This window comes from Dipodomys spectabilis, unplaced genomic scaffold, assembly GCF_019054845.1.
Source record: "Dipodomys spectabilis isolate Male_0828 unplaced genomic scaffold, ASM1905484v1 ptg000097l, whole genome shotgun sequence".
Taxonomy (NCBI): domain Eukaryota; kingdom Metazoa; phylum Chordata; class Mammalia; order Rodentia; family Heteromyidae; genus Dipodomys; species Dipodomys spectabilis.
The window spans coordinates 3,404,659-3,427,345 of NW_024870774.1; the positions used below are offsets into that span (position 1 = coordinate 3,404,659).

The following is a 22,687-nucleotide window of genomic DNA, read 5'->3' on the forward strand; positions in this document are numbered from 1 at the left end:
CCTAACAGGTAACATTCTTGCTACTTGCAACTCTTACTCCTTAATCTGCAAGTGGTAACTTCCCCACCCAAACCCTACTCCCTATGGTGGGAATTAACAGTATGTGCAATCTGAAAAACAGGCAGGTAATTCTTACACCCAAAAGGCCAGAACAGTTTTTATTTTCAAAACAACTTTATTCATTACACATTTTAAAAAAAATTCCCACCCCTGGAAATGAGCTAAAAAAAAAAAAATAATAAACAAAATCCAATCTCCCACCTCCCTGTTCCCACTTCCTCCCATTCCCTCCAAATAAAAGGGAAAGAAAGGCAAAGGAAAAAACAAAATAAAACAAAAAACTGAAAAACAAAAACACCCCAAAACCCCCCAAAACAAGGTAGTGCATTTCCCCAGGGGGAAGGGGAATTTACACTGGAGCCGCTGGGAGCGGAACGGAGATCTTCCGGCTACAGAAACCTGCAAAGAAAGACACTCAAAACAGAAAAAGAAACACAAAAGGAAACAAAATAGATCACCAGGCAATCTGGAGAGGCAGGGAGCCGGAGAGAGGGGTGGGGTGGGTGGTAGACCTGGCAGGACAGGAGCAGGCAGGTGGGGTCTGCGAAAGGCAGGGAGAAGATGGAGGGAAGGTAACAAGCAGAACAGTTTGATGTCCTTCCAGAGCCCTGGGTAAAAAAAAAACCATCCTACCACCCAAGCCCACCTACCCTTGAGCAGCCCCCAAGGGAATAAAGGGGGTAGGGAAACATGGGGAGCAGTTTGCGCAGTTGAGACGTGTCCATGGCGAATCCCCAGAGTGAATGAGCAGCCCCCTGACCCACCCCCTGGGCCTTCCCCTACTTCCCAGAGCAGGTCCCTCCTCAGCAGTTAGTTACGGGATTCTCCCCCCTTCCAACAGTATATCTTTTTTTAAAAAATATTTTTTTTTTCCATCAAGGTCATCTTCTGTTTTTCTTTTTTTTTTTTTAATTCTTTTTTTTTTTTCCTTCTTTCCTCTTTTTTTTCCTCTCTCTCCTCCTAATACACACTTTTTTTAGTAAGGGCAATACCATGATGTCGCTCTAGCCCGGCCCCTGGAAGAAAGAAGGAGAGTTAAGTGTTAACATGATCACTAGATAGTTCAGCACAAGACCCTCCCCGTGGGCCCTTGCCCCAGTTACTGTCAGGGAAGGGATGAATGGCAGTTTTCAAGTACCCTAAAACTCCACAATCTCAGAAATAGCGACACATCTGAAAAATGAGGTTGGGGATAGAGTATGGGTAGATGAAGTTGGACATGAAATGGGGGACAGTACTTTGCCAAACAGTGGCAATAAAGTACATCTGAGATAGAGGAGCAAGGAAAAAAGGCCCATTGTTAATCCAGTTTTCTTCCACCACTCTTAAAACCTATCTTATGAAAAACCAAGGTTTATAAACCTAATCTACTTAAATAGAAAGAAACAAAAGCAACATAGACACCACTGTAGGCCCAGTGATAAACTTAACCTTGCAAAGAATGGCTCAACTAAAAGAATATCTTAAAATCCTTCCACAGCCTCTGGTAGTCTTCCAAGGGAGGTTCCAACCTCAATCCCTCCCTAACTCTGAGGAAAGTAGCAAAATCCCAGCAGTGCTTTCATTGCTCTGAAGCCCAGTTCTCACTAACTTTCTGTATAAATATCTTCACAGCCAGCAATTCCCAAGGGGAGGAGGGGGAATGGAGGGGTTGAAAGCTGGAGAAAGCACCTCTCAGACCACATTAGCCTTGATCACCAATTTTTGCTCCAGAAAAGGATGAAACTGGCCTCCTGACCTGGCCTGCAGCTACCTTCCTCACCCTGCAACAGGCAGGAAACCAAGTCCCTGGAGACCAAGGGGAGGGGAAGGGTGGCAGGGTTCTCAGATCAGGAGAAAATGAAGCATACAGGGATAGTGGGGGGCGGGGGGGGGGGGGGGGGAGAGGAGCAGCCCATCTATCCTGACCTGTAGACGCGACCCCGGGGCCTGCTGTTAAAACCACTGTAGAATCGAGATCGGGAACTGTTGTAGTTTGTGGTCCTGGCACGGTAGCGGGCACGTGGGAAACCCCGGTCTGTCGTGCTGATGCCTGGTCTGTTGGTCCGTTTGGGAATCACCTGAAATTAAGGGATAGATACAACAGAAAGCCTCAGTGTCAATATGGAGAGTGCAGGTAATGCCAGAATAGCCAAATTCCAGACTTACCTTGATTTGTCTTCCTCTAAAAAGGGACTCATCTAAGGCCAGGGAAGTCCTCACTGACTCTTTGTCTGAGAACTCTATATATGCAAACCTAAAAGGAGAAACTGCTAATTTATCTGACAGTTTTGAGTTTAGCACACAGGTTAAATGCAATTTACCCACATGCTTTGCTAGAATGAATGCATGTTCACATTTTTTAGCCATTTAATTTTTTCTTAGCCATTTAATTTTTTATATGAAAAATCTTAACCAAAACTTCCAGCTAATCTTGGAAGATTACAAAACTAGGCCACCCACAGCTAGTCTTCAATTTTATTATCAGGTCTCTGAAGGCATTTACATATAACCCGATACACAGCAACACTAACAAATATTAGTGGACAAAGACTGATTGTTTTAATAATAATTACAGCTCAACATAAATCAAACTATTACTGTGAGTTGTGGTAAAGCAATGCCTAACATGCACAGGACTTGGGCTCAATGTCCAGCACACCAGGAGAAAACAAAATATCATTTTTAAACTGTGATTAAAATCACCTCAACTTAATTACCTACTTACCCTTTGGGATGGCCACTAAATTTGTCACAAAGTATGGTAACCCGGTTGACTGAACCACAGCCATGAAAGTGAGCTTCTAGCTCTTCTGCTGTTGCACCATAGTCCACCTAAGGAGAAAGTACATTTCACAGGTACTAGGCAAACTCCTATTTCTCAACAAATCCCTGCCTAGCCCTTAGTGTGGGCCATCTATATATACAAAGGCCACGACAAAAACACTTCTCTAAATAAGTAATTGTTTTTCTTCCAACCCCATTGTGATCATTTCATTACTTTTTACCTCCTACCGCCTCCCCCAACACCCAAATTGCCACCTACCCTGGAGATATTCAAGATCATTAACTCCCCAAAGTAAGACTGTCCCCTTAAACCAAGTAAAAGCCTTAATACATACATTGCCAACATAGATGGAGCGGGCATCAGCCTCCATCCTCTCTTCAATAGACATGATCACTGGGCCAGCTTTGAAAGAAAAGTAACAATTTTGCAAATAAGCATATATTCTACTTGATCAATATATATACATCCACTCTCACTACTGCTATTAATAAACACAGTCAACAGACCTGAGTCTGTCCCCTTCGCTTCTATGCCCATTACCTATGAAAGTGCCTAGCACGTAGTAGGTTCTCACCGAACATCTGAAAAATTAATACATCATAGAAAAACAATAGGAAACTATAGAGCAACTTCCTCGCCGTAAATCAAATTCCTACTAAATAGCTTTAGCTGAAATGCCTCAATGAGCAAAGAACGAAATTAAATAGGCTAAGGTTCCATTTCTAGATTAAAGCAGCCCCTTACATCAACACTTCTTTCTCTTAGGAGTCCAAATTAAAGAATGTCCAACAAGATTAAAAAGAAAACAGAAGAGGAAAAAAAAAAAAACGTAGACGTGAAGGTCAAATGCTAGCTGGCAAGATCCCCAAGAAGGGTAGAGGCAGAGCAAGAACAAAGAGAAAGACATTTATAAAAGGGACAAAGGGAAACAAGATTACCACCACCAAAACATAGCTGCTGTCTCACAAAGGTCAGTGGAACACATAATGGGCTGTGACCAAAGCACCTGCATAGTAATCACTCAAACAAGCAGCCCCAAGGTCCCCAGAATCTAATTGCTACATTCTTCGCGCTCCCCACCATCCTTCCAACCCAGGGACCAGGGCTGCGTATGCGACTGCCTGTTTAACTCACCATTGCCTGGAGGTGGGCTCATGTTCATCTGCTTCTCTACCTCGTTCTGTAGCTCCTTTAGCTTCTCAGCTTCTTCCTCCATCTCCCTGACTCGAGCTTTGATCGCTTCCAGCTCCTACAATGAGGGGAGAGGACATGCAAAAGAGCTTAAGAGGCACCAACGTCGGAACTGCCGTGCACTCAAATCGGCGCCCACCGCAGCCAGGCTCGGCCATTTCCCTCGCCCCACGCGAGGTCCTAATTAAAAGAAAAGCAACTTACCTTCTCTCTCGAGCAACCCTAGGCACCCATGACGCTCGATCCGTCGAGGGAGGCAGGCTCTTGTGGAGATCCAGGACCCGGCCCCCGCCCGGCCCCAGCCACGTTATTCCCCGCCCAACCCCACCCCCAGCCTGCCTCCCGCTCGCCACAGCTCGGGGCCTCCCGTGACCCGGCCCGCCGGCTTGCTCGCTCGCGCTCCTTCCCTCACCGGGTCCTCAATGGCGCCGTCCCCGGGGTCACTCTCGACCAGTCCCGGCTCTTCCTCCTCCTCTTGGCTGCCAGGCGCTCCCGAGCCAGGCCCAGGGCCCGGAGCTCCCGGGGGGGCACGGGGCCGGGGCGGCTCCTCTTCAGGCTCGGGCTCCGGCTCGGGCTCCAGCAGCAGCTCCCCAGGCTCCAGTTCCTCAGACTCCAGGCCGTTCCCGTAGTCCCCTGCGCCCCCCGGGGCCCCCTCCCCGGCCTCCCCACCGGCCCCGGGCACAAGATGGCGCCGCCGCCCCGGCCCGGAGCCCCGACCGCCCGCAGCCCCCGCTGCCGCTGCCGCCGCCGCCGCCGCCGCCATCGCCGCTCAGACTGGGGCCCGCCGCCCGGCGATTGGAGAACTGCGCCGGCCACGCCGAGGATTCATTAGTCAAGCAGCCTGCCCGTCACTCCAAGCTACAACTCCATTGGGGAATATTACTTGGCAATCAGATAAGACCCCACCTCTAAGGCGGGGCACTGCGCCAAATTCTCAAATCCCGGTAGGGGAAATCTGTCTGTCAATCAACACTAGTCCCACCTCCTTTAAGTCCTTAGGTAACAATACGGCCACGCTGTGACGACACTTTCTTTTCTTCCCCGCCTGCGGGCGGGCCCACGAAATATAGGACGCTCCGTGATTGGTCCCTGAGTAGGACTGTAGTGGGCCAATCTTCCCATCGCCTCACCGCTTGTAGTCCAGTCTTACATGTCGACTAGCTTGCGAAATTCGAAGGGTTAACAGCGTGCATGACAGGTGAACCTTGCCCGAACGGCCTGCGGGGCGTAAACCTAGGAAAATCCGAGGTCACATGACCAGTCAGCGCTAAGTGGGAGCCGCCATCTTGGTCCTACTGCTGGCTAATAATGAGCTACTAGGAAGACGAGGCTCGGAACTGGGCGGAGATTTCCGGAAATTGGTCCCCTACCCAGAAAAGCACCTGTAGTTGGGATGTTGCCGGAAGTTCAAGTTCTGAATTCCAGGAGAGAGCGTCCCTTTCCCGACTTTCTCGCACTACATTCCACTTGGTCTCCCAAACCACACTGAGACCTACCGGTCGTGAGTCCGGCATCCTGTCGTGCTGCAGAGGCCTTGGGCTTCAGCCTGGTTCTTCCCTTTGTCCCCTGTGGCCCCCGGGCCCCTCCCCCAACACAGGATCTAGTCTAGAATGTCATTTCACATCTCTCGGCTTCCAGTGTCACTCCTCCAGTCTGCGCTGCTACCACACTGGCTCACCTTTTCTAGCCAGTCGTCAGCACTCCTTACTCAGGCCTTCAGATACCAGGACATGGCTACTTTGCAATAGTTGTTTCTACCGTTGTTTATCTGGCATCCAGGGTGTGCATGCTGTCGCGCCCCTTAATCAGACCACTGCAAGTCCTGGCATCATCTCCTGCGAAGCTTTCCACCCTCCTGCCCTCCTGTATTGACACCAGTGGCTCTAATCTCTACTGCTTATTTAACCGTTTTGTGTTGTGCTTCCTGTTTCCTAACTAGGTGGAGAGTACTGCACAAGAGGGGCCAAAATCTTTCTGTAAGATAATATACCTAACACATAGTGTCCTACTACTGGATGTTTACTGACTGAAAGGTACACTGATTGGAGATCTGTGTGCTACCTTTCATTTTTTGCAATGCCCCAGCTTCTAAGCCCTTTCAGACTCTAGTATTTCCCCAAGCAGGTTCTCATCTGAACTCTGAGGAATCAGAGACCTGGCTCGGGGGGAGACAGTGATGCCACATTTAAGTAGGGATCCTACACACTTTAAAAGCAAGGTAAGCCAGGCGTTGGTGGGTCACACCTGTAATCGTAGCTAGGAGGCTGAGAATGGAGGATTGTGGTTCAAAGCCAACCTGGGCAGGAAAGTCCATGAGATTCTTACCTCCAATTAACACCAGGAAACAACACCAGGAAACCAGAAGTGGTGCTGTGGCTCAAAGTGGTGGAGCACTAACCTTAAGCAAAAGACCTTAGAGATAGCTTCCAGGTTCTGAGTTCAAGCCCCACGACCAACAAAAAAAGAGGGAAAGAAGGAAGGCAGACAGGCAGGATCTCTCACATTGCATTCATACAATCCCAGCGACTTGGGATGCTGGAGATTACAGTTGAAGACTAGCAGAAGCAGAAAAGATGTCAGAACCCTGTCTCAAAAAGCAAGATCAAGCAGGGCGCCAGTGGCTCACGCCAGTAATCCTAGCTACTCAGGAGGCTGAGATCTGAGGATCACGGTTCAAAGCCAGCCCCGGCATGAAACACGTATCTCAATAAACCACCAGAAAACCAGAAGTGGAGCTGTAGCTCAACTGGTAGAACACTGGCCTTGAGCTGAAGAGCTGAGGGACAGCGCTCAGGCCCAGAGTTCAAGCCCCATGACCAACAAAAAAAAAAAAAAGTATCATCAGCCAGGCACCAGTGGCTCACACCTGTAATTCTAGCTACTCAAGAAGTTGAGATGTGAGGATCTCTGTTCAAAGCCAGATGAGCTAAAAAGTCCCAGTCTTATTATAGCCAGGGAAAAAGCTGGAAGTATTGGCGTAACTAAAGAGGTAGAGGGCCAGCCTTGGGCAAAAAAGCAAGAGCTTAAGGGCCTAAGTTCAAACCCCAGTACTGGCATACAAAACCCAAACTCAAACCAAACAAACCATAATCAGTGGTGTGGTTCAAGTGATAGAGTGCCAGGCCAGTCTAGCAAGTTCTGGGTCTTGAGTTTAAAAACTCAGTACTGGAGAAAAAAAAATCTGCAAGAGAGTTTTGTAGGCAAAACAAGGGACAGGTTTGAGACCCAAATGGATATGAACCCAAACAAAATGTTTAACAAGGGCTGATGTTTGTGTTTCAAGAAGAGTGCTTGCCTAGCTGGCTGTTTAAGCCCCAGTACTGCTGCCAGAAGAAAGCATAGTTGGAGCAGGGGAATTTAGACCAGGGGAGATCCCTAATAGCAAAAAAAAAGTCAGCAGCACTTCTTACTCTCACAACCCCTCACTTCCACTTTTTTTTTTTTTTAAGCAATTCCTTACCTGGAATTGTCCATCACTTAAAATTTTGCTGTACATCCATCAGCCATCTCAGCTTCAGTAATCCGAGGGAACTGAAGTTTATTTAGTATGAAGACAAGCTCTCAATGACCGAGTTCCCTGGAAGAAAGGTCTTCTGTACTGATCTTATCCCAATCAAGATTTGAGTGCATAAATTTTCTGGTACTGAATTTAAGCAATGTGGTTAAAGAACATGTGGGTTTTTTTTTTTTTTTCCCCTTTGGTCAGTCATGGGGCCTTGAACTCTGGGTGTGGTCACTGTCCCTCAGCTCTTCAGCTCAAGGCTAGCGCTCTACCACTTGAGCCACAGCACCACTTCCAGCTTTTTCTGCTTATGTGGTGCTGAAGGCAAGCACTCTACCACTGAGCCACCTTCCCAGCCCAGAACATGTGGTTTTTATTGGGGAATTTTTTATTTTTGTGTGCTGGTAGTGGGGCTTGAACTCAGGGCCATGACACTGTACCATTGAGCCACAGCTCCATTTCCTGCAAATGTGATTTTTAAATGCCTCTGAATTCTATTTTTGTTAAACACTTGTTTTCATAACAGATGATTCCTTATTTTATCTCATTGAATTCTCACCTAATAACAACTCTATGAAGTAAATACTTCCAAAACCATAATTATTTTTCCACTTTGTGTTTTTTTTTTTCTTATTCAGAAAATAAATGGTTACTATGTAGTCCCAGGCTAGCCTCAAACTTAAGAGGCTCTTGCCTTAGCTTCTGGAGTTCTGGGATTTTAGGCCAGTAGCATCTTGTCCAACAAATCATAAACTTTTTTAGGTGAGAAAAGAGTTAAAGAACTTTCTCAAGTATGGAACTAATAGGAAGTATGCAGGGAGTTAAAAGCCAGCTTTCAAAATTAAGAACAAAGCTAACATAATGTCTGCTTTAAAGCAAAAAAAAAAAAAAACAAGACAACAAAACGCACCATGATGTATGATACTGAAAACTGGGAAAAGACTACAAATTCCAACACAATTACATCCTTTGTGTGTTTGTGTGTGTGTGTGTGTGTCAGTACTGTGGCTTGCATTCAGTCTCTGGAACTCTTAATTAGTTTTATTACTCAAGGCTGGGGCTCAACCACTTGAGACACACCTCCACTCCTGGCGTTTTGCTCCTTTATTGGAGATAAGTCTTGAAGTTTTGGGGTTTTTTTTTCTGCCCAGCTTTGAATAGATTTTGAGATACTAGCTTTCTGACTAGCTAGGATTACAGCCAGGAACCACAGTGGTCTGGTGTTTATATGTTCTAAAGTAATCTAAAAGGTAAATAAATACATTTATCAAAGTGAAAGATGATGAACAAAAGTCCAAGAGACTCCATTTCCAACTAACTAGCAAAATGCTGGACTAGAGGCACAGTTCAACTGGCAGAGAGCTGTGAGCAAGAAAGATGAGTAAGAACATGAGAACCTGAGTTCAGGCCCCAAATTCAAGCCCAAGTACCAGCACACACCAAAAAAAAAGGAAGAAGAAGAGGAGGAGGAGGAAGATGAGGGGGAGGAGGGGAAAGGAATGAAGGAGGAAGAAGAGGGAAGAGAAGGAGGAAGAAGAGGGGGGAGGAGAAAGAAGAGGAAGGGGGAAGAGGAAGAAGAGGAAGAGCAGAAGGAGGAGGAGAAAATGGTCTTACAACTTTTCTACATTCATCGATATTTTTTTAAAATTAACTTAGCCAGTCCTGGAGCTTGAATTCAGGGCCTGGGCGCTATCCCTGAGTTTCTTTTTCTTTTCTCTTTTTTTTTTTTTTTGGGGGGGGGGGGGTCGTGGGGCCTGAAATCTGGGCCTGGGAGCTGTCCCTCAGCTCTTCAGCTCAAGGCTAGCGCTTTACCACTTGAGCCACAGCGCCACTTCCAGCTTTTTTCTTTTTGCTTATGTGGTGCTGAGGAATCGAACCCAGGGCCTCAAGCATACAAGGCAAGCGCTCTACCACTGAGCCACCTTCTCAGCCCATATCCCTGAGTTTCTTTTGCTCAAGATTAGCACTCTACAACTTGACCACTTCTGGCTTTTCCTGAGTACTTTATTGGAGATCAGTCTCAAGAACTTTCCAGCACAGGCTGGTTTCAAACTGTGATCTCAGATCTCAGCCTCCTGAGTAGCTAAGATTACAGTTGGAGCCACTGGCACTTCCAATTTTTATTAAAATGCACGAATGATTATTTGTCAAAAGAAATAAATACACTTAAAAGGATATTTAAATAATTAGTTATAAAATCCCTATTAGACACCAACTTATTTATATTTGTATTCCCTTTGCCTATCACCTTGTATTCTATTAATGCTAATTGATCCTATTTAATGTCTTGCCTGTTGAGGTAGAGAATATTATCATGTTTTCCTCTGAGAATAAAATTATTTATTTTTTGCCAGTCCTGGAGCTTGAACTCAGGGCCCAGCACTGTCCTTGAGCTTCTTTTGCTCAAGATCAGCACTTTACCACTTCTAGCTTTTTTTTTTTTGTCAGCTGTGGGGCTTGAACTTGGGCCTGGGTGCTGTCCCTCAGCTCTTCAGCTCAGGCTAACATTTTACCACTTGAACCACATAAGAGTCTCATGGACTTGAACCATAAGAGTCTCATGAACTTTCCTGCCCAGGCTGGCTTTGAACTGCGATCCTCAGCCTGAGTAGCTAGGATTACAGGTGTGAGCCACCAGCGCCCAGCTATACTTATCTTTAAATTGAACATTTATAAGTAAAGGACAAGGATGTTTTGGAAAAACTGAAACTCCAATGATATGCCTCTGAAGAGGCCAAAATGTGTTAACAAGAAGGGAATGATCAATAGAGTTGAGAGTTAAATTAATGGGCAAAGGCTGGGCTGGAGGTGGTTCAAGTGGCAGGGTATCAGCTGTAATTAAGAAAGCCAAGTAAGAGTGTAGGGTTCTGAGTTCAAACCAGGTGAAGACTTCTCCAGTTGAGTCCAGGAGGGGAAAGTTTTGTCAGTAGATAACACAAAGGTATTTGGCTTCTTGGTAGTTTCATTCTCATTTTTTATTTTATTTTATTCTTGTGCCAGTCCTGGACTTGAATTTGGGGCCTGGGCACTGTCCCTGAGCTTTTTTTGCTCAAGGTTAGTACTCTACCACTTGAGCCACAGCGCCACTTCCAGCTTTTTTCTTTTTGCTTATGTGGTGCTGAGGAATCGAACCCAGGGCCTCAAGCATACAAGGCAAGCGCTCTACCACAGCCCTACTTCCAGCTTTCTGGTGGTTAACTAATGATAAGAGGCTCAAGGACTTTAAAGCCAGAGCTGGCTAGTCTCTTGAGCAGTTATAGGCAGGATTATAGGCAGGTACCCGGCTCATTCCTGTTTTTATTTTTTTTTAATTTTTTTTTTTTTGAGTCTGGTCATGGGGCCTGAACTCTGGGCCTGGGCGCTGTCCCTCAGCTCTTCAGCTCAAGGCTAGCACTCTACCACTTGAGCCACAGTGCCACTTCGGCTTTTTTCTTTTTTGCTTATGTGGTGCTGAGGAATCGAACCCAGGGCCTCTGGCATGCAAGGCATGCGCTCTACCACTGAGCCACCTTCCCAGCCCTCATTCCTGTTTTTAATACCTACTTTGAAATATTCACAAGTGAGTAATCTGTGATCTAGAACCACATTCATATGGTATCCACTAGTCATTTGTGGCAATTGAGCACTTGAAACATGAGTAAGTAGTCTTATTTGAGATGTGCTAAAAGGATGAAATACACACTGAATTTAGAGGGGTTAGTATGAAAAGAAAATTAGTTATATGTTTTATATTTTTTTGGCACTGGTCCTAGGGCTTGAACTCAGGGCTTGGGAGCTGTTCCTGACCTTTTTTGCTTAAGATTAGCACTGTACCACTCTCCGCTCCACTTCTGGCTTTCTGATAGTTGGCTGGAGAAAAGAGAGAGTCTCATGGACTTTCCTGATCAGGGTGGACTCAAACAAACCCCAATCCTCGGATCTCAGCCTCCTGAGTAAATCAGACATGAGCTACTGGCACCCTGCTTAAAATGCTATTTTGAATATAATGAACTAATACTACTAAAACTTGATAGAGTTTTTGTAGTTTTGTTTTTTTTTTTTTTGAAATAGTGTCTCACTACAGAGCTCAGGCTGGCCTAAAACTTGAGGCCCAGCTTGTTTTGGTATTTTTTTATGAGCTCATTACATCTGTGACTTGCTTTCTATTTCATTGGACAGTTCTGATACAGGACCTTGGAACATCTGTCATTTACTTACCTGTTTTAGAGCAGATCCCACTTATATTCTCATGTTGTCTGGTCTTGCTTATATCAACTCCCTAGATCCACCCTTGCATAAAAGAAGGGCAGTCATGTAAATGTGAATGTGCCGCTGCTTAATTTTCATTCTGATTGTTTTTTTCTAGGTAATCTGAAAACCTTGTTTCAATATACTGTAATAAATATTTATGTTCATTATTTTTTTTTAAATCAGAAAATGCACCAGGCATAGGAGCTAATGTCTGTAATCCTGGCTACTCAAGAGGCAGAGTTCAGGAGGATAGTGGTTTAAGGCCAGCCTTCGCAAAAAAGTTTGAAAGATCTCATCTCAGTGCCTGTCATCTCAGTTACACTGGAAGTGATAATAGGAAGACTAAGATTCAGGCTGGCTTGGTCAGTACAAGAGACCCTATTTTTTTTTTTTTTTAAAAAGAGAACTAAAAAGGAAAAGGGCTGGGGACATGGTTCTCAAGTGGTATAGCACCTGCCTAGCAACCCTAGTACCACACACACACACAAAATCAGAAAATACTAAAAAAAAAGAAATGTACAACCCAGAGACAATCACTAAGACCTTGACAAAAATATCCTCGGCCCCTTCTTACATTCTGAATATACAGATGGGCACTGGGTAGCTCATATCTATCATATCTATAATCCTAGTTATTCATGTGGCTTGGATCTAAAGATTTAAGTTTGAATCCAGCCTGGGAAGACAACCCCAAGAGACTCATATCTCCATTTAGCCAGGAGAAAAAAAAAGTTACTTGAGGCATGACTCAAGTGGTAGAGCACTAGCTAGCTACAAAACCAAAATCATGTCATTTGCAGGAAAATGAATGCATACAACTAGAGGACATCATACTAAGGGAGACAAGCCAAGTTCAAAACAACAATTAGCTGGCACCGGTGGTTCATACCTATAATCCTAGTTACTCAGGAGGCTAAGATCTGAGGATCAAAGATACAAAGCAAGCCAGGGCAGGAAAGTCTGTGAGACTCTAATTGCTTATGAGCTCAGGGACAGTCCCCAGGCCCAAAGTTCAAGCCCTATAACCAACAACATAGCAACAAAAAAAGTCCTATGTTCTACTTATATGTATGTGTATATGTGTGTATACCTATATATACATATACACATATATATATAATTTATATGGCTAAACATAGAGCATAAATCAAATTCAGAAGAAGGGGAGGGGAAAAAAGAGGCTGATTAACACATTGTAAGTATATATGAGGGCATATTTAAAGAAAAGCTATTGATCAGTAACAGGAATGGGGAAGAAGAAATATAGACTCTGTAGGTGGGTGGGGACTCTCAAGATAAGGTATGGACTGGAATCCCTCCCCTATGACTAATGTAAGTTAATTAAAAACAAAACAAAACAAAAAGTTGTTACTAGAAGTATGGCTCAACTAGCTGGGAGTGGAAAAGCAAGAGCACGAGGCCCTGAGTTTAAGCTCTGGTATTCACACACAAGAAAACCCAAAAATTTAATATACAGAGAGCACACATGTGTTTTAGCCAGGTAAGATCGTACTATACATGTTTTCTCACTAATATTACTTTTTTTACTCCGTAAGTATAAAAGCATCTTTCCTTGTCCGTAAACACTTATATATGTCTTTCCAACTTTATTTTTCATGGTTTTACTCAAAGTAACGTTGAGCACTTCTCTGAACATTCAATTTAAAATTTAAATCTACTAGGGTGGGGGAAGGGTACAGAACTCAAGGGGAAAGAGTGCAGTAGTTGAGCTCACTGGACAATGATGAAAGTAAGCTCTACAACTGGTGGGTGGAAACAGGAGGAAGAGACTGGGAGAGAATGAGAGAACAGAAGACACCATACGAAAGGAAATGCATTCATTACCTAACTCATGTAATTGTAATCTCCCTCTGTATATCACCTTTATAACAACAATGAAGTAAATTAACTTAAAAATATTAAATCTAGGTTGGGAATGTAGCTTAGTGGTAGAGTGCTTGCCTAGTATGCATGAAGCTCTGGGTTGGATTCCTCAGCACATATATAGAAAAAGCTGGAAGTAGCTCTGTGGGCTCAAGTGGTAGAGTGTTAGTCTTGAGCAAAAGAAGCTCAGGGAAGCTGGGCACTGGTGGCTCACGCCTGTAATCCTAGCTACTAAGGAGGCTGAGACCTGAGGATCAAAGTTCAAAGCCAGCCCAGGAAGGAAAGTCCTTGAGTGTCTTATCTACAATAAACCACCAGAAAACCAGAAATGGAACTGTGGCTCAAGTGGTAAACTGCTCACCTTGAGCTGAAGAGCTCAGAGACAGCTTGCAAGCCTAAAGTTCGAGCCCCATGAGCGACAAAAAACAACAACAAAAAAGCTCAGGGACAGTGCTCAGGTCCCGAGTTCAAGCCCCAGGACTGGCAAAAAAAGGAAGAAAAAAATTAAAAATTATTTCCATCCTCCTCCAGTCAAGTGTTTCTGTTTCTAGTCTAACATGAAATTTCTTCACTTTGGTCAGTAAAATGGAAGGAATGTACAGGCACAGGTCTTTGTCTGCTCCCTTCACCTCAGTGCCTGGAACTGTGCTTAGCACACAGAAGACACTTAGATAGTTGCTCTAGAAATTAATGATAAATGAAACACACCTCAGTATATTATGTTGTTTTGCTTTGTTTCATGAGCTTGTGCTCTCACTCATCTGTTTTGTTCAAGGCTGGAGCTCTACCATTTGAGCTGTATCACCACTTTTGGCTTTTGCTAGTTAATTGAAAATAAAAGAGTCTTTCAGATTTTAAATCAGGATTCTCAGACCTCAGCTTCCTGCATAGCTAAGATTACAGGCATGAGCCATGGACTCCTGGTTCCAGTATGTTTAAGTTTTCAAAGAATCTGCTATTAAGTAAAAAAAAAAAAATTATCTACAATCTACTCATTTACCAGAAACCATAAATGTTGCCTGATTTGATCAAAAGTGCTGTTTGGAGAAATGGCTTTTATAGAGAACTGTCTAAATGAAACCATACATCCATCCCTCTGGATAGTCTAAAATTTAGCCATATTCTAAATCAGACCATTAAAAAGCATATTTGAGTTAAATTATGATAAGCCTGACAGAACAAACTTGACTCTCAGACTCCCCAGTTAGTATTTCTAGAGAAAACAGTTATATAGATAAAACTCAATATCATATTTAGTGTTAGGTGGTGTTAGAGAATGGTGTCTACTATATTAAGTGTTGTCTCAGAAAAACCACAAAACTTGTTGCCCTCCTTTGAGAGGCTTTCATCACTATGAGGACTATGAATCTCATTGTTTTCCAATTGCCAAGATGGTGAGATCTGAATTCATGTATTTATAGGATAATTTTTTTGGGGGGGGTCCAGTCATGGGGCCTGAACTCTGGGCCTGGGCACTGTCCCTCAGCTCTTCAGCTCAAGGCTAGCACTCTACCACTTGAGCCACAGCGCCACTTCCAGCTTTTTTCTTTTTGCTTATGTGGTGCTGAGGAATCAAACCCAGGGCCTCTGGCATGCAAGGCAAGCGCTCTACCACTGAGCCACCTTCCCAGCCCCTAGGATAATTTTTTTTTAAAAAAGATGGTCTCATCTTTTTAAAAAGCTGGATCTTGAATGTAAGATCCTCCTACCTCAGCTTCCCTAGTTCTAGGATTACAGGCATGTACCACTATACTCAACTCTAAGAATGCTTTTCTGTGTATTAATTTTTGCTTTATCTTGCTATATTTCAATCTACTCTTTATCCCTACTTTAAAAACATGTATCTTCTCATTGCTTTTTTTCTTTTGTGTATTATAGTAAGATGCTTCAAGAGCTTTTTGGAACTAGGCAAATATAATCCAAATATTTGATTAAGTACACTGCAGTAGAAACAAATGCATTAGCTATCAAACCAGACAGTATTCACCACTAAATATATCTAATTCTCTTCCTCCTAGTGCCAGGTTCATCAAGTCACTCAGGTTTTGCTATAGTTTCCACTAATAGATTTATTTTTTTAAAAAAATTTTTGGCCAGTCTTGTGGCTTGGTCCCTGAGCTGCTTTTGCTCAAGGCTAGCACTCTACCACTTTAACCACAGTGCCATTTCCAGCTTTTTCTGTGTATGTGGTACTGAGGAATCGATCCCAGGGTTTCATGCATGCTAGCTAAGGCACATCCCCAGCCCCACTGTAGATATTTCTATAGAAAAAAGAATGGAAAAGCAACATGAGCTCCTCTAAGAAATTACATTCCTCACAACACAAAAACCCAAAGGCCAATTTAATTATTAAAAGATCAGTATTTCCCATTATTATTATTATCATTAATCTTGTGAAGTTATGTGTTTTGTTTTGTTTTTTCTTTTGGTGTCAATACTGGAGCTTGAACTCAGGGCCTCATGCTCTCATTTAGCTTTTTTTTTCCTCCATCAAGACTGGAACTCTATCATTTGAGCCCAATCCAACTTTTTGCTGGTTAACTGAAAATAAGAATCTCATGGACTTTTTTTTATCGGTCATGTGTCTTGAACTCTGGGCCTGGGTGCTGTCCCTCAGCTCTTCAGCTCAAGGCTAGCACTCTACCACTTGAGCCACAGCACCGCTTCCTGTTTTCTAGTGTAGAAAGAGTCTAGTGTAGAGAGAGTCTCAAGGACTTTCCTGCCCATGCTGGCTTTGAACTGCAATCCTCAGATCTCAGCCTCCTTAGTAGCTAGGACTACAAGTATGAGCCACCAGCACCCGGATTTTCCATAGACTTTTCTACCCAGGGTAGTTTCTTTCTTTTTTTTTTTTTTTTTTTTTTGGGTCCGGTCATGGGGCCTGAACTCTGGGCCTGGGCGCTGTCCCTCAGCTCTTCAGCTCAAGGCTAGCGACCTATCACTTGAGCCACAGCGCCACTTCTGGCTTTTTTCTTTTTGCTTATGTGGTGCTGAGGAATCGAACCCAGGGCCTTGAGCATGCAAGGCAAGCGCTCTACCACTGAGCCACTTTCCCAGCCCCCCAGGGTGGTTTCTAACTGCAATCTTCCTATGTAGCTAGGATTATAGGAGTGTGCCACCAGTGACCTGCTCAGACATGACTTTGTGATCCTAGACTAAAGGTACAGGAGATGAACTGAATAATCCTGTAGCTTCCACAAATTTCAGCAGTTTTCATTAAAATGGCCAAAACTACAGCAAGGAAGCAGGGGCTCCCATTTTTTGCCAGATTGGCGGGGAGGAGGGAACTGCTGATCACCACACACTTCCAACAAAAGGCTGGATTCCAACTGGGATCTGCAAATATTTTTGATAAGTTTCCTTTGTTTCATAGTTGTTTGTGTCCATCTCAAAGTATCACACATCTACCTGTCTTGGGGTTTACCACACATCTACCTATCTTGGGGTTTAGGTCAGGATAGATGGAGTTTTGGGCTCTGGGATTTCAACCAGGGGAGGAGGATAGTAGAATATTGTTTTTTAAATCTCAACACTTTCCCGAATCCCTATAACTTTTAATTGTTGCTCAGCAAGATCAGGAGGAGTTGATTGTATTAAGCAAAGTTCTAGCCCCAGGCTAAAGCATATAGAAGTCACAAAACCCTGTGCAGTCCTTCTCATTAAATTTCTGGGCTTTATTTATTTTTTTTAATATCACCATTACATATTACACAAAAATAAAAGTCAAATGAACTTGGTATTTATAAATTATTAAATAAAAATACAGGAATATATATTTATATTTATAGAGCTTTTCTTTTCTTCTAAACTAACCAAATCTCTTCTCCTGCCGTTTATGATTTAAAAAAGTAAAATAGTGTATGTATGCCCTAGAATAAGTGGGGAGTGGGATTAATAATTGCAGGACTGAGTTGCCCTACTTCCGCTCCTTCCTTGGCCTAAGCAAAGTCTCTATTTGTCCCTTTGGGCTCTGGAGAGCAAGAAACATCCTCTCCATCTATGTAATCTTTAAAAATGGTAATTATATTTATTTCCCTCATTTAATAAAAATGAAATGGATTTAAAAATTGGGAGCCATACTCAGCCTTCTTGGCCAAGAGCTAATCCCAAGAAACTATATGGCTCTGAAAGAGAGTCTCTAGTTTTCCCTGACAGAAGAGTCTCTGGGGTTTCCATTGCCCCTCAAATTAAGGGCAGAACAGGTCAAAACTGCCCACTGTGGTCCCATCTAAGCTACGCTTCTTGGAATACAGACCAAGCCCTTTCCCCTTTCAGAAAATAGCCTCTTCTTCCACCCAGGTGTGAAGGCCTCAAAACAGGACATTTCAGTAACTTCACCCTGGTCCCTGCTTCTCCTCACGTCTGAAGGCCCCCAGGAATGCTAACTGGATTGGTGTCCTGTGGTGGAGGGTTGGGAGAAGCATCTGCTCTGGACCTGGGGGAGCTGATGGCCTACTCAGTGGTTTTCCAATGTCTTTCAGCGGCAAACCCCTTAATGCAAATAAAATCTTACCCTGAACCCCGATAGGTAACACAGCTACAAGGGGAGCTGTTCTTTTTAAGGGCGAGTTGCCCAGTCTGCTCACCTCCCCGCCCCCCACCCCTTTACCTCCCCAAGGACTCCTGAGGCGCAACCCCTAGGATACTTAGGGGCTTTGCCAAGCAGTTTGAAAACCACTGGCCTAGTTTGTCCTGAGCAAGTCAGAGATTTTCCCCCACCCCAACTGCTTGCCACAGACCGGCTCTGAGTTTATGGTTCAGCATACTCAATATCAGACCAAGTGGCTCATGCAGTCTAACCACCTCCCCCATAAATACCGTTAAAAAGTGCAGCCCTCTCTCAAAAGCAAAGGTCTGGACTAAACACCTGAGGCCAATTTGGTCCCACATTCTAGCAAGCACGACTAGGATGCCACATTCTAGGACCAAGGGAAAAATCCCCAAGAAGTCAACCGTGGTCTGGCTAAGCTGATCAGTGCTCAGGACCATGGGCAGGGTTCTAGAGCACTGTGAAGGAAATCAGCATTGGAGAGCAGCAATTTGAGCACCTTGACAAGTGCAGCATTGAGGTCTGGCTCAGGGCCTGCATTTGGAGTGAATTTCTCCCTCAAAAGAAAAAGCTATAATCTGGATTTGTTCTAGAGGACTGTTAAGTTCTAAAGTTAGTGTCCTCAGACTCTGAAGTAGAGACAAATAATATAAATGCAAACAAGGTGGCTTCAAAGGAAATATAAAAATGCTTCTAGGTATTCTAGAACCCATACACCTGGCCCCTGATAAAGCAGCACCAAAGCCCACCACAAAGAATAGGCCAGTAATGGAATACCTGTCACCATCACACCCATGGGGCTCAGAGCTGGAAAGTTCCTCTCAAGGCATCACCAATCTCACTGAGACAATGCAGGACCCAGACTGTATTCTAGATCAGCATTTATGCCCATACCCGTGAAAGGAAAATTAGAGCCCCAATGTAGAGTTTTGAGCTTAACACCCTCAAAAGGAAAACTTAGAGCCCCAATTTAGAGTTTAAGTGTAGGTGCAGAGGTCTCCCAAATAGGCAACATTTTAGGCACCATTGTGCCCCAGTGGGAGGGAAGGGTGGCAGGCAGGTCCAGCTACCAAAGCCTCCACCCACCCAGGCTCCACAGCCCTGCCTTCAATCAGCCCAGGAGGCAGCAGCAAGTGCAAGATGCACACAGAGGGGATGATGAAGGAACAAGGCCAGTTGCAGAACAGCTTTTCTCTCCAAAGCCCTGCCAATGATTTTCTGCAGAGAGGTGCCAGAGTCCTCGGTCTGGATACAGTGTTTCTCCCTCAACCTTGAGGCCTGGGAACAAGGCTGGGAAGCGTGGGGAGAGGAAGGGCAAAGAACTATCCCTTCTTGTTCTTGCCATTGCAAGAGGGAATGTTTTCTCTTTGAAGAATCCTACCATCACCAGATTAGACAAACAGCCCAGCATGCACAGGAGCACACGTGCACATGCACACGTGTCCAAGCAGCCCTCAGCCATGGCCACCTCTTCCAATCACCTGATCACCAAGCTTCCATTCCAAAGGGATGCACCTTCTGGGGTCCCAAATCCCACTCAGCCAATGGAGGCACAATTCCTCGGAGTTGTGAAGCAAGTTCCAAGTGGTTTCATGTGCCCATCCTATAAAGCACCCTATTGATCATTCCCCCTTTCTCCCTCCCAAATCTTGGAATGGTTCTGTCTCCTAGACCCTCACCTTCTTAAAACATTCCCCAATATCTCCTGCTCATTCTTCCAGCCACCTGCCTGGCTTGCTCAGCTCCCTCACACATGACCTTCCTTCTCCCTGCCCTTCCCTGCTCCATGACCATTCATCCACCCCACTTGTTCCAAAGGCATTCTTTGTTCTGTCTCTGCTCTCCTGCCCCCCTCCCTCCCCAGCCACACCTAGCCACACTTGGCCCCAGACTTTCTCTCACTTGCTAGCAAAAAAGGCCCCTACAGTTACCAGGGCCCCCAGTGCCACGGCCCCCGTCAGCACTGTCCTCACTGATGCCCAGTTCCCCTCCCGCAGACGCCGCGCCTCCTCCAGGGCCCCGTCCCCGTATAGAGCTGTGAACTCCGCCTGTGGGAGAGAAGGGAAGTAGAAGAGAAAGAAGGAGAAAGGGATATCAGGAGAGGAAAATGTGGAGAGAAGAGGAGAGGAAGAGTTCCAGTTCCATCCACTGTGAGCACTATCCCACACCCTGCTCATCTTCAGCCAAAGCTCTGATCCCCCCCAGTAACATCCCATCTTCCCAGGGTGCCTGGCCTATTTGCACTTACTGCCTCAAGTGAAACCCCCCCCCCATCCTTAGCAAAAAATAATTCAGCTCAGAACTACTATCCTTTGCTGAGACTAAGCACCACCACCCCCTCCATAGCCCTTCCCACCACCCATGCCACGTAGCAAGGTATAACACCTTTTCTGTGTAGGCATTCAGTGGGTACTGTGTATAATACTGTGTATTTGGTCCGCTGCTTGGGACCATGAGTAATCCAGTGATTACTGTGTGGCAGCACAGGGCCTCCCAGTCTGATGCCACCTAAATAGGGCGCTCAAGCCCCCATGCCTCCTTCCCAGCACAGCTGCCCCAGCTTCCAATCAGAACCCCCGTTCTCCCCCTGGAGACCAGCTTTGCAGAGAGATGTTCAGAGCAGCAATGGAGAAGCTTCTTACCCAGCCCCCACTGCTGTGGATCCAGTCAGCCAGGCGTGTCTCCAGGTAGGCCACCATCCACTCCTGCACTTGTCCCACCAGTGGTTCCATTTCTTTGTTGACACTCTCCGCACACAGGGCAGCCCCAAAGACAAAGAAGGCCACAAGACGGCCCCAGTTGGGGCCTCCTTGGAAAAGTTCATCAGAGACCTGGGTGAAGCGTTGCTGGGCTGAGCCTGGGGTCACATGCAGCTGAGCTGCCAGATCAGAGAAGGTGCGCCGGAAGCGGGTCTCAAATTCATCTCCAGCTGCCCGCATGGCTTGATGCAGTGGGTCAGCTGCTGGGCCCTCCCCAGGGCCCGCTCCACAGACATAACCCTTCTGCCTCAGTTTATAGCCTACAAAGTCAGCCACCAGAGCCCGTGTGTCTGGGGCTGAGGCTGGGGTCGCCATCCGGGCAGCTGAAAGGGGCAAAGATGAAGACTGGCATGAATACATGGAAACTCTGGGCAGAGACCCAGAAGTGATATTTATTTCTGGTTTGACCAACCCAAAGAGATAGGAAAGGGAATTCATAGAGACCATTCACTGGGCAAGGACCAGCAAGGAAAAGGATTAAAGTCGTGTGTAGGTCCGGAAGGGGGAGAGGGGGCACTAACTTTGTTATCTACCAAATTAAATGTAAATAGAGGGAATTTTATTTTTAGGATATTTTAAGATTCCTTTCATAATACCAGCTCCCTTTTCCCCGGCCCCAGTGCACCCTGTTTTGGCTCCAGGAAGGGACTTAGGGCCTCCCCAGAAGAAAGAAAGATGTTGGCAGAAGCACAAGATGGGGAGGAGACAGGAGCTGAAGAGAAAGGTGGGAGAAGCCAAGGGTTGCACGGGACACAGACATAAAGAGGACACTCACCCAGCCTGGATGGCAGCTCTTAGGACCCAGCGCTGGTGGCAAGGAGCCCCCAGCTGGGGCCTTTCATCCTCCTGGCCAGCGTGGAGCCCTGGTAAGAGGAAGGAGAGATCAGAACTCGGTGGAGAAGGCCGGGCTCGAGATCTGGCCTGGGAAGGGCTGGGAACTCCTGGGACTGGGCCCCTGCCCCCAACGTTCTACCAGCTGTGTGGCCGAATCCATGTTTAATGACTGTCCTCCCGGGAAACCCAGGGCCAAGGGCTTCCGGCCGGCACCTTCTCTACTCCCGGCTCCCCCTCCCCCCACCCCCCCCCACCAGTGCGGCCCCAAGGCCCAGCTCCTCCCTTACCCCCACCCTCAGCTGGTCTCCAACCCCGCCCGCCGGCCAGGTTTAGGGATCTCACGGGTCAGGCCGCTGCCGGGATCCGGCCGTTTCCTGGTGCAGGAGCTGGGAGGGAGGGAGAGAGGGAGAGAGGGAGGGAGAGAGGGAGGGAGGGAGGGAGGGAGGAAGGGAGGGAACGAAGGAGGGAGGAGAAGGGGGGGCAGGAGGGAGGGCCCGGCGCCGGGTGATGATGGGGCCCAGAGATGCGTCCGGAGAGAGGGGCGGGGCTGGGACGCGGGCCCAGGAAGGGCCACAGCTCGGGAGGAGAGGGCCGCTGAAGGCGGAGAGAGGCTGGACCTAGAGGGCACTGCGGACTGTGCTGGGCGGTTGAGCATCGAGGCTGCTCGGAAGAAAGCACCCTGGGTCTGAGAACATTCCGGAGCAAATCCAGTATATCGGAAGGTCTTCGCTGTTCCTTTGCACTTGTTGAACTTTTTAAACCCCGGATTATGTGCCTGGAAATGAGGAGCAATTATTAAACTTCAGCCAGGCATCAGAGGGCCCGGACTTGGATTGCTCACAGTTTTTTGCAGTACTCTTATTTTATTTTGCAACCCGATTGCAAATTTAATTTACTTTTAATCCAATACA

At 45.9% G+C, this 22,687-nt stretch overlaps 1 protein-coding gene across 5 annotated transcripts; it reads right to left on the reverse strand.

Moving 5' to 3' along the window:
* Window positions 1–130: 130 nt before the first annotated feature.
* On the reverse strand, window positions 131–22,202 carry LOC122113496 (bcl-2-like protein 2). 5 transcript variants are annotated; one of them, XM_042686474.1, is made up of 7 exons: window positions 4,431–4,796; window positions 3,962–4,076; window positions 3,162–3,229; window positions 2,768–2,874; window positions 2,209–2,296; window positions 1,969–2,120; window positions 131–1,076 (listed from the first exon to the last, which is right to left on the reverse strand). In XM_042686474.1, exons 1-7 carry the CDS (start codon window positions 4,779–4,781, stop codon window positions 1,037–1,039), a joined length of 921 nt encoding a protein of 306 aa, XP_042542408.1. In that variant the 5' UTR covers window positions 4,782–4,796; the 3' UTR covers window positions 131–1,036. The 5 variants fall into 5 exon arrangements, with proteins under 5 accessions (XP_042542408.1, XP_042542409.1, XP_042542412.1 ...); XM_042686475.1 differs by having other exon boundaries at window positions 131–1,877; window positions 1,937–2,120; XM_042686478.1 differs by lacking the exon at window positions 4,431–4,796 and adding an exon at window positions 4,223–4,307.
* Between the last annotated feature and the right edge of the window lie 485 nt (window positions 22,203–22,687).

What these genes read in the sequence shown, in the direction of transcription:
- LOC122113496 (XM_042686474.1), bottom strand. Translation starts at nt 4,781, where the DNA reads ATGGCGGCGGCGGCGGCGGCGGCAGCGGCAGCGGGGGCTGCGGGCGGT. An exon ending in GAGCCCACCTCCAGGCAATG is followed by an intron (nt 3,230 to 3,961) that starts GTGAGTTAAACA and finishes TTTCTTTCAAAG; the next exon opens with CTGGCCCAGTGATCATGTCT. An exon ending in GCTCCATCTATGTTGGCAAT is followed by an intron (nt 2,875 to 3,161) that starts GTATGTATTAAG and finishes CTTTCTCCTTAG; the next exon opens with GTGGACTATGGTGCAACAGC.